This window comes from Triticum urartu, chromosome 2A, assembly GCF_056163025.1.
Source record: "Triticum urartu cultivar PI428250 chromosome 2A, HENAU_Tu73, whole genome shotgun sequence".
In the NCBI taxonomy this organism is placed as follows: domain Eukaryota; kingdom Viridiplantae; phylum Streptophyta; class Magnoliopsida; order Poales; family Poaceae; genus Triticum; species Triticum urartu.
The window spans coordinates 498703148-498713381 of NC_141874.1; the positions used below are offsets into that span (position 1 = coordinate 498703148).

Genomic DNA, 10234 nt, shown 5'->3' on the forward strand with positions numbered 1-10234 from the left:
TAATTTACATAGACGGAAAATATCTGGTGTGCTTCACTCTACATGTATTTGCAGCATCAATATACGGTAGTCTAAAGTTCAGTGATATCTGGGAAATTCCACAAGAATGTATATTCACTGAAGTTCCACTGCAACATGTTGCTTCTGGATATCACTGAAGTTCCACAAGAATGTATAGTTAGACCAATGAGCAAAAGGAATTAATATTTGGGAAATTTGGTGAGTTGTGCTGATAGTTCTTTGTGTAGACGCGGCCGCTCGCTGCACGGCGAGCTTTGAGGCGCGGCGGTTACTCCGTCCACTGGTGTGGTGGCGGCTCGCTGCATGGCGGTGGGTGGCTGGGAGGTGGAGTGCTGGCCATGTGCGGCGTCGGGGCTGCCATGGCCCAATGCTTCATGGTGATGCAGGTGCGCGGTCTACCTCAAATAATCTGTTCATAGGGTGTGTGTATGTTCAACTCGGCGAAAGCCATGCTCTGCTCAGAGCCAACGACGGTGACGTCCGTGGGCGCCACTAACCTTCTTGGAGGCATCGTTGAAATGTTGATTTCGCCACCTTTTGCTCAACTTCGGAGGAAACTCTGCTTCCAGGTCCGCCTGGAACCGATGATGGCGGCGCAACCGTGTGTCGCACCCCTTCTTGAAAGTATCATCAAGAAGTTGGCCAGGTTATTTTGTTCAGTAGGTGGGGATGTCGGTGGTGGTGGTGCGACTAGCTTGGGGTCGACGGTGGTGTGTGTTGGGGTCTGGCAACAACACTGCTCCATGTTGTTCAGCTGCCATCTCTACCCTTTGCCCATCTTTGGTGGTGTTCTGTTGGGGGGCGGCGGCGCTGCCTTTGTGTCGTCCCTGTTGTTGTGCAGGCTCAAGACCCTCCCATGGTTGCCGTTGTGTCATGGCGAGCTTCGTGCTTTTGGGGTTGTCTTGGTTCATCTTTGCTCAATGACGACGCAATAAGCCTCCCCAACTTGCTAATCATTCTGAATTCCACTGGCGGAGCTCCGAGTCAAGGTTCGTTCTTGGCACTAGTAGATTGTGGGTGCACGCCGGTGCAGTGCGCTAGGTTGCTCGCAAAGTCTTGGTGTTGTGATCCTTCGACGATACCCTACATCTACTTGTGTTTCTCGTGGTGATGGTCCTTTTGCCTGCTAGCTAGGTCCTGCCTTATCTTGGGCGTCATGTTGTTCTCATCCTTTAGTAATCTTGTTACTTGTATGGTTTTCGGCCCGGTTTCCCTTATAAACAGGGTCAATTTGTTCAGGTTTTTGATCCGGTTTCCCTTATAAACTGGATCACTCTCTTGGCATAATGGCCATTTTGAGGGACTCCTCCCCTGGTGATTTCTAAAAAAAAAAGTTTTTTGTGTAGATTGGTCTGGCCGTACATCCAGTTTGTCATGAGCTTCGTGCTTACTATGAGCAAATCCATTATCGTACCATCACAACTTCTAAACTTGTAACGCCCTCGATGCGGCTATATCTCCCACGTGTCGAAGCACGTCTTAGAGGCATAACCGCATTGAAAGCAATGTCGCAAGTGAGGTAATCTTCACACAACCCATGTAATACATAAGGGAAAGAGATACATAGTTGGCTTACAATCGCCACTTCACCCAATTACATGAATAAAGCATTACATCAAACAATACAATCAAGGTCCGACTACGGAACCAAAATAAAAGAAGACTACCCCAAATGCTACACAGATCCCCGATCGACCCCAACTGGGCTCCTCTACTGATCAACTGGAAACAGAACAACATAAAGGACAAGATCATCATCGAGCTCCTCCTTGAGCTTGGTTGCGTCATCTGCACGGTTCAACGGCACCTGCAAACTGGTTTTGGAAGTATCTGTGAGTCACGGGGACTCAGCAATCTCACACCCTCGCGATCAAGACTATTTAAGCTTATGGGTAAGGTAAAAGGTGTGAGGTGGAGCTGCAGCAAGCGACTAGCATATATGGTGGCTACACATACGCAAATAAGAGCGAGAAGAGAAGGCAAAGCACGATCGAGAAACTATGATCAAGAAGTGATCCTAGAACAACCTACGCCAAACATTACTCCAACACCGTGTTCACTTCCCGGACTCCGCCGGAAAGAGACCATCACGGTTACACACGCGGTTGATGCATTTTTAAATAAGGTCAAATTCAGGTTTTCTACAACCGTACGTTAACAAATTCCCATCTGCCCATAACCGCGGGCACGGCTTTCGAAAGTTCAAATCCCCGCAGGGGTGTCCCAACTTAGCCCATCACAAGCTCTCACGGTCAACGAAGGAATAAACCTCCTCCCGAGACATTCCGATCAGACTCGGTATCCCGGTTCTACAAGACATCCTCGACAATGGTAAAACAAGTCCAGCAACACCGCCCGAATGTGCCGACAAATCCCGATAGGAGCTGCACATATCTCGTTCTCAGGGCACACTCAGATGAGCAATCCGTACAACTAAAACCAGCCCTCGAGTTCCCCGAGGTGGCGCTGCAAAGGGCTCTAGTTTGGACCAACACTCAGAGGAGCACTGGCCTGGGGGGTTAAAATAATGATGACCCTCAGGAGCGCGACTCCCAAGGGAAAAAGAGGCTAGGTGGCAAATGGTAAAACCAATGTTGGGCATTGCTGGAGGAGTTTTATTCAAAGCGAACTGTCAAGGGGTTCCCATTATAACCCAACCGCGTGAGGAACGCAAAATCCGGGAACATAACACCGATATGACAGAAACTAGGGCGGCAAGAGTGGAACAAAACACCAGGCATAAGGCCGAGCCTTCCACCCTTTACCAAGTATATAGATGCACTAATTTAATAAGATATATTGTGATATCCCAACATATAAGCATGTTCCAACAAGGAACAACATCTCCATGTTCCAACAAGGAACAAACTTCAATCTTCACCTGCAACTAACAATGCTATAAGAGGGGCTGAGCGAAGCGGTGACATAGCCAATCAACGGTTTGCTAGGACAAGGTGGGTTAGAGGCTTGGTTCAACAATATGGGTGGCATGATAAGAAAGTGGTAGGTATAGCAGCATAGGCATAGCAAAAGAGCGAGCAACTAAGCAAGCAAAGATAGAAGTGATTTCGAGGGTATGATCATCTTGCCTGAGATCCCGCAAGGAAGACGAACGAGTCCATGAAGAAGACAAACGGACGTAGTCGAATGAATCCTCACAACACGACGTTATCGGAACCAACCCGAAGAAGCAACACCGGAAAGAAGCAAACAATCATGGTGAACAAACATCACATAAGCATGGCACGATGCGCAAACAAGTATGATGCATGTCCGTTTAAAAAATAAATGGCATGGCAAAATGCACAAGCAATACTACAAATTAAGTGGAGCTCAATATGCAACTCCGTTGCATATTGACGAAACACCACGTGACCTATTAAGTTCGATCTTGTTTATGTACCCAACAATATTAAATGTTGTTAAACATGGCAAGAGGGTGAAGCAAAGAAAACTACCTATCTAATCAAGTTTAAATGAGGCCGGAAACAACGAACAACAATTTCCGGAAACTCCTCATATGCATATATTAGGTTTGGTACTGTTCTGCCCTAAACCATATTTTATAGTTGTTAAACATGCCAAGTAAAGCCACCATGTTAAACTAGGCATTTTCCCACCCCATTTACATATAAAGTTTATTAAGTTCGGAGTTACGGTTATTTAGTTATGAATTAAAGCATTTTAACATGGCATAGGAGCAAATTTAATCAAACACCATTTTAAACATTTCAAACATGGATGAAAGTTGCACAATATGAATCTACACAAAATTCTAAGCATGTTTCATATATAGAGTTTTTACATATGATGCATTATTTATAAGTTTTATATGCATGAAGACTAGGGGTTTTTCTGTAAAAACCGTAAACTCTGGATAATTACTAAAATCACTGGACAGGAAAAAAAACATAGCGGGCCAGATCTGGCTGGCCCAACCGAAACAGGCGCTGGGGAAGGCTGCTCACCCATGGGCCCCTTGGGCCGGCAGGAAAAATAGAGGAGGCATGGCGTTGGGCCTGAAGGCGATGCAAAGGGCCCATATGCACTACCGCTCGTCCTCCCCGCTCGAGCGGGCGCAGAAAACAGAGGAGGTGGCGCACGGCATGGCAGCGTTCATCGACGGGTCCCCGGGGCGCGGACCAGCAAGGAGATGACTGGAGGAGGTAGATCCGAGCACGGGACGACAAGGGCAACCGGATCCGGGGCGGAGATGGCCGGCGGTGTCGACCTGCGAAGGGCACATAGAGAGAGGCCATGAGAGAGCAGAGAGACGGAGAGGGAGTGACGAAGAGAGAGGAGGGCAGGGAAGGCGGCCCGGTTCTGGTGGTGCTCCGACGGCTCTGCTGGCCGGCGACGAGGGCTCATCTGTTGGTGGAGGCGCGGCTGCGGGGTGGAGGAGGTGCTGGGCATGAGCGAGGCCGGCGAGGCGGCGGCAGGAGGGCTCCTTGGACGCCATGGCTGGGCGCTGCAGTCACCGGCGCGGACGGCAGATGCACGGCGGCGCAGCAGGGGCACGGCGGGAACGGCGCGGGAATGGAGGCAGCGACAGGGATCTCCGGTGGCGGAGCTCGACGCGTAGGCCGGCGGTGACTTCCATGACGCCGGTGTGCTCCTGTGAAGAGAGCAAAGAGAGATGAGGTGAGGGGAGAACCAGAGAGGGAAAAAGGATGAAGGGTGAGAGAGGAACAAGGAGGGTCCATGGCAAGCAATTCCTGCTGGTGCTCGGCGTCGAGGTTCGCCGTGGCAGAGAAGGAGCTCCTCTCCTTTGGACTTGAGCGAAGCAAGGAGGAAGAGGCATCGGGAGGGAGAAGAGCTCGGGCGCGGGGCTGCGTGGATGGATTGGATCTGGGTGCGGCTGATGGTTGGTGTAGGGGGGAATGAGAGGATCCCAAGGTGGGGAATGAGTGCGGCGGCGGCGGCTGGGAGGATCCCTGGGAATTAAGGATTTGGTCTAGGTTAGGCTAATATATATAGCAAGTGGGTTGACTTAGGGGTATATCGTCCCTCCGATCGCAATCGAGCGATCGCGAATAAAATAGCTAGGAAGTCTAAATAAGAAAACGGAGACGTTTTGTAGATATTTGGGGATGATCCGGACACAACGGTGATGACTGCTCGGGTCGGATCCGGGACAACTTTCGGACGCGCGAGGGGGGCCGCGGGCTGACGAGAGAGGTTAGGTTGGACCTGGCGGTAGGTAGTGAGCTGTGTAGACGGTCTCGAGCTGAGAGAAGAGAAGAGAGGGAGGCCCGGCGGCTGTTTCCGGAGACCGAAAACGTCCGACTTTAAACCGGCTACTATTGCCGCTATATTTAACGGTTGGACTATCAAACGAACTCCGAATGCGATGAAACTTGACAGGCGGTCTATCTACACTAAAATAAGACCACACGCCAACTTTTAACCCATTCCGAGAACATTTTCCGGCCACTTATAAATACTATTTCGAACATGCCGCGGGCGCGTGCAAGTGTGTCTGGGCTCAAAACGGACAACGGACGGAACTGGGGGAACCCGGACGGATGCAGGTTTTGAAAACATGATGATGCAATGCACATGATGACAAGATGAAATGCAACACGCAAGCAAATGACATGGCAATGACAACAAATAACTGAAAGACATCTGGCACATCGGTCTCAGGGCGTTACAAAACTGATCTTGCAAAAGTACCTAATGGAATCATGATTTTCAATCTCAAACAAACAACACAAAAGAGGAAGATAGAAGATTTAGGAGAAAACTGTTCATTAACATCTACTAGCTCTGTTTTTAAATGTAAGACGTTCTTACATTTAGAAACAGAGGGAGTATGTAACTGCTTTTTGTGGCATTTCTGTTGGAAAGACTGCAATGCTTTATTATCAAAATTCAGCATCATAACTACTTCTATAATACTGAAGAAATTAGTCACTTGCTGTATACACGATATAGTACTGTACACGATAGATTCGGCTTAGCATTGATGCTCCCGTGGATTATTCTCTGGATAGAACAACCACATGAGAACCGAGTAGTGTCTGGTTGGTTCGAGCACATGCGGATGAGCTCGCCCACCCGCGTTCGAGCAGCAGTCTCCGTTTCGTGCCTCATTTCTATCTAACCACGTACTCCTTATAAGGGAGGGGAACTTTCACGTTATTTTTTTTAGAATAACCACACCTGAGGACAGAAGTTTGCCTCTTTTTTTTTCTTTTGGAAGGAAATTTGCGTCTTTATCTGCTCGGAATGTTGATAGCGACATCTTTCTGAGTTTTTTCAGGCTTCTTGAAGTGGCCAAGCCGTGCTAGATTGTCAGCGGTTTCTGCAATTTTCACTATTGTCGTAACCAAGTCTGAGAGAAGTGTGGCAGTAACAGCCACATGCATCACTTGCAACAGGGCTGCTTCCTCTGACAATTCATTTCTGAGGTCTTTTGCAGCTTTGATGGCTGCGGACATGGCGATGTTGGCTGGACATGGTACGATCATTGTCCGAATGGCTGTTGATAGCTCCTTGAGCGCCTTAGCAGAGTGCGAGCTCATTTCCCCGCACGCCGTTCGGACCTTCAAGGTTAGCTCTGGATTGGTCTCAGGGTACTGTTGATCAGGAAAATGGTGTCGGTCAATATCTTGGCTCCATAGTCTCCGTTTAATATCATGAATTGGGGGAGAATCTGCAATTACCTGGGACTTTTGCAGTGTGATGACATAGGAAGCAAGAGCCTCCATTGAAGACGCGCACTGACGACAAAGAGCTCCGAGCTTCTGGTATTGGCTCCATGGGTGCCGGAAGCCGAATTTGCCATGACCGGGCTCCCACTTGGCAAAATTGCACTGCAATTTTCAGAATAACATTACAAAAACTGCTATGTATGCAAGCTGTCTTGTTGCAGATGTTTATTGTAGCTTTTGCACTCGGCATATAGTGTAGTGTATCATCCGTAAAGAAGCTTACCAGGGAGTCCTCAGTGGCCTTGGAGTTGAGGACGCTCTTGTACACTTGTAGAAAGGCTTTGCCCTCCAAATTCTCGCTGGCAGCCTTTTCTCCAAAGCATTCAGATTCCAATCCTGCGTACGTATGCTCACTTTTCAGCCTCGCAAACTCTTTGTATCAATATGAATTTGCTACAGAGGTTCTACAGGGGAGAAGCAGAGCTATAAAACAGAGTATGAGTATGTCTGGTGACTGGTCAGGAAAACTCCACTGTTTGATGTTCCCTTTATTTCTCTTTCTTTCCAAAGAACACATTACCTTACGTACTTGAAGGAGACTACGGCGAGAGTGACCAAAAAGTGCAGGAATCTTTCTTTCTTTTTTGATGACAAAAATTGCAGGGATTTTTTATGAGTATATATATTATACCTTGAAGAAACTGTGCCAGCTTATCGAGGTTGCCTGCGGTGAGCTTGTGAAGATCCTCGCCGGCCCAGACAGGGAAGACGAAGATGGTGGTGCAGAGGCAGGTAAGGACGCCGATGACGATGGTGGAGAAGCGCTGGTGTGCCAGCTGAATAAGTTCCTCCACGCGGTAGCTCGACACGGCCACCAGGCTGAAGGTCAGTATGAAGATGGTCACGCCGTAGTCATACCTCGCCTTGATCTCCGGGATGAAGCGCGAGAATGTTGCTGCCGACGCTGCAATATAACCAAGTTTCGTTAGGGTATTAGTTCTCTTTGTCGGTTCAAAACGCAGGTCCACTTTTTTTTCCGGTATGGTATCCGGCTATTGAGGCGTCGGTACTCACTTCTCCGACAATATATGATGGTAGAGACGGCTTCAACAATAAGTATATATACTCCTATATGTGGATGAAAACACAAGATCTTTGATTAGATCATGTCGATGCGTGCCTGCTTCGTATCCTTGCCGTAGTTGGTGGATCGAAGCTCAGCTTGGGGATGAAAAATCCAAGACTGGCCTATGGTTAGACTCCATCACTGAAAGCTTTCGTCTAGGAGTTGTGTAATTTTTGTTTGTTTATGTCTTTTACTATGTTGTTTTTGGGGTCAAATTTATTCAGCTGCTGGATTCTATATATACGGTTGTGTGCATTATTCGATCAGAGCCTGCCAATTTCTTGCTTTTGCATGCATGGCGGCAAAATACTTCTATCTACGTAGCTAGTAGTAGTAAGACAAGTCCAAGTATACTAGTAGTTGGAACATGCATGTTTTTAGTCTAGTTGCATATGCATGCGTACCTAGCAAGAAGACGAAGATGGCGAGCAGTATTGGCTCCCCCTGCGCACCACAGCGGTTAGCTACCTGATGAGCTCCCACGGCGATGAATCCAGCCACAAACGTCGCGAAGGCTCTATTCAAGCCTTTGCTCAGCGTGCCACCTGTTGCATGCACGTACGTCAGAGACTTGCATGCCCTTCACACCCACATATACAGTACTTTCTCTGTCCCGAATTTTTTGTCGCATAAATAGATAAAAAAAATGTATCTAAAACTGAAATATGTATACGACAAGTAATTTCGGATGCAGGGAGTACAACTCAAGTCATTTGTATGTAATACGCACCGACGGTGTACTCCATGACAACGACGACGGTGAGCACGGCCCAGAGCGTGGAGACCCCGAAGCCCTTGAACAGCGGCGTCACGTAGTACAAGACGGACACCAGAGTGAGCGCCAGGCCGACCTTGAACGAGTGCGCCACCCGCCTTGGATCCTCCCTGGCGATCCTGCTCACCTTCCTGGCGAACCCCGCGACCCAGCAGCAGAGCCCGACGAGCACCGAGCGGAGCCGCAGCCAGCAGCCCGCGAAGAACACACCGACAACGCCGGCTTGTCCGGTCGTCGTCTCGCCGTCGCCGCCGCTCACCCTGATGCGGTGATCAACCTCCATGGCAGAATGAGAATGGTGGTGGATATGCAGCTAGTTGTGCTGTGTTTTGTGAAGCAGCTAGCTTATTGTGTGTGAGTGAGTTGGGCGGGGAGGCTATGGCTCGGAGGGCTTATATAGACGCAAGGGAACGCCAGCTGCATGCGGACGCTTTTCTGGACCGCGACATGTATCTCGTATTGCGATGCGACACACAGGGCCCCCGGGCCGGGTCGATCGGTATTCGGTAGTGGAACAAAAAGCGTAGCATGGCGCCATCGACTTTCTCGGAGAACACGACCGTCCCGGGATCTTGCCCTTGTCGTGTTTGGTTTCGTCTCGTCTTCTCCGTCTCCGACGTTGCTCTGGTCCATCGGCTGCGGCCGCTCCTGCTCTGCTTAGGGTCAGTGAAATGATATGAGGAAATGTGTGTATTCATTCGATCGATTGCGCGTTTTTAGCTGTGCGTCATGCTTTGAAATGGCAGCAAGATCGTCACTCCGATCGACATGTGTTGGATAAGTGCGTGTGTATATATGAACTTCTTTTCGAAACGGATATATGAACTTTGCGTTGGTGTAGACAGGCGTGCCTTTAGCTTGGGCGTGTTTGTTCTAGAAACTCTCGATAACTTGTCATTTGCATTCATGTTAATGTTATTATATCCCGCGTGTTGCGCTCTTACGTATGGCCACTCATTCCGTACCTCCGTACGTACCTCACGATCGACACATCACCCATCGCGGTAATTAGTTTAGTTTATCTATTATCTGCTTTTTTGGACTCGAGGAGAATGAGAGCGGTGTCGGATGAGGTGAAAATGAAACGCAACTTGCCTTGTCGGATGAGGAGTACGCGTGAGTTATTTTGCCCGGGCCGTACGTGCTGACCCCATGGTCGTCTACCTCTGACTTTTGATCAAAGGATAAAGCAGCGGAGCACCGCGCCCAAAAGTAGAGCATTGCCGTTGTTGTATTTTTTCCTATTCTTTCACGTTTGTGACATGTAAAGGAAGTCGTTGCTTCATTTGAAAACACAAAAGCAATTTGATGACTCGCTGTATACACCATTGCTTGTCTCCACTCTCTCTAGCTAGCTAGCTATCATGCATCAAGAGGTGGCCTGACTTATCAATCTATCCGCTTTTTTCTGAATTTTTCGGTGGATCTCAACTACGGCTTATCACGTTGAATGGGAGCTCTTGTCCTCTTCTTCAACCACGCACGCGCTTCTATTTTCTGACACCTAGGGATGGAAATTGATGAACTCGGCCGTGTTCGATGCATGTAGACGTGCGTGTATCTGTATGACCTTGTCATCCTTCGTCAAACTCTTCCCTCCACCGTTCGCGTGAAGCTGACCGCGCATCCTTACCGTACCGTACCGCACCGTACCAC

General features: G+C 48.7%; 1 protein-coding gene across 2 annotated transcripts; it reads right to left on the reverse strand.

The window, feature by feature from the left end:
- Nucleotides 1-177: 177 nt before the first annotated feature.
- On the reverse strand, nt 178-8931 carry LOC125541721 (aluminum-activated malate transporter 1-like). 2 transcript variants are annotated; one of them, XM_048705067.2, is made up of 6 exons: nt 8534-8931; nt 8208-8348; nt 7369-7641; nt 6961-7073; nt 6690-6839; nt 178-6602 (listed from the first exon to the last, which is right to left on the reverse strand). In XM_048705067.2, exons 1-6 carry the CDS (start codon nt 8859-8861, stop codon nt 6240-6242), a joined length of 1368 nt encoding a protein of 455 aa, XP_048561024.2. In that variant the 5' UTR covers nt 8862-8931; the 3' UTR covers nt 178-6239. The 2 variants fall into 2 exon arrangements, with proteins under 2 accessions (XP_048561024.2, XP_048561023.2); XM_048705066.2 differs by having other exon boundaries at nt 178-6839.
- Between the last annotated feature and the right edge of the window lie 1303 nt (nt 8932-10234).

Coding starts and splice junctions, on each gene's coding strand:
- LOC125541721 (XM_048705066.2), bottom strand. CDS start 8,861: ATGGAGGTTGATCACCGCATCAGGGTGAGCGGCGGCGACGGCGAGACG. Junction 7,074..7,368: donor GCTGGCACAGTTTCTTCAAG/GTATAATATATA, acceptor ATACGTACGCAG/GATTGGAATCTGAATGCTTT. Junction 6,840..6,960: donor AGGCCACTGAGGACTCCCTG/GTAAGCTTCTTT, acceptor TGAAAATTGCAG/TGCAATTTTGCCAAGTGGGA.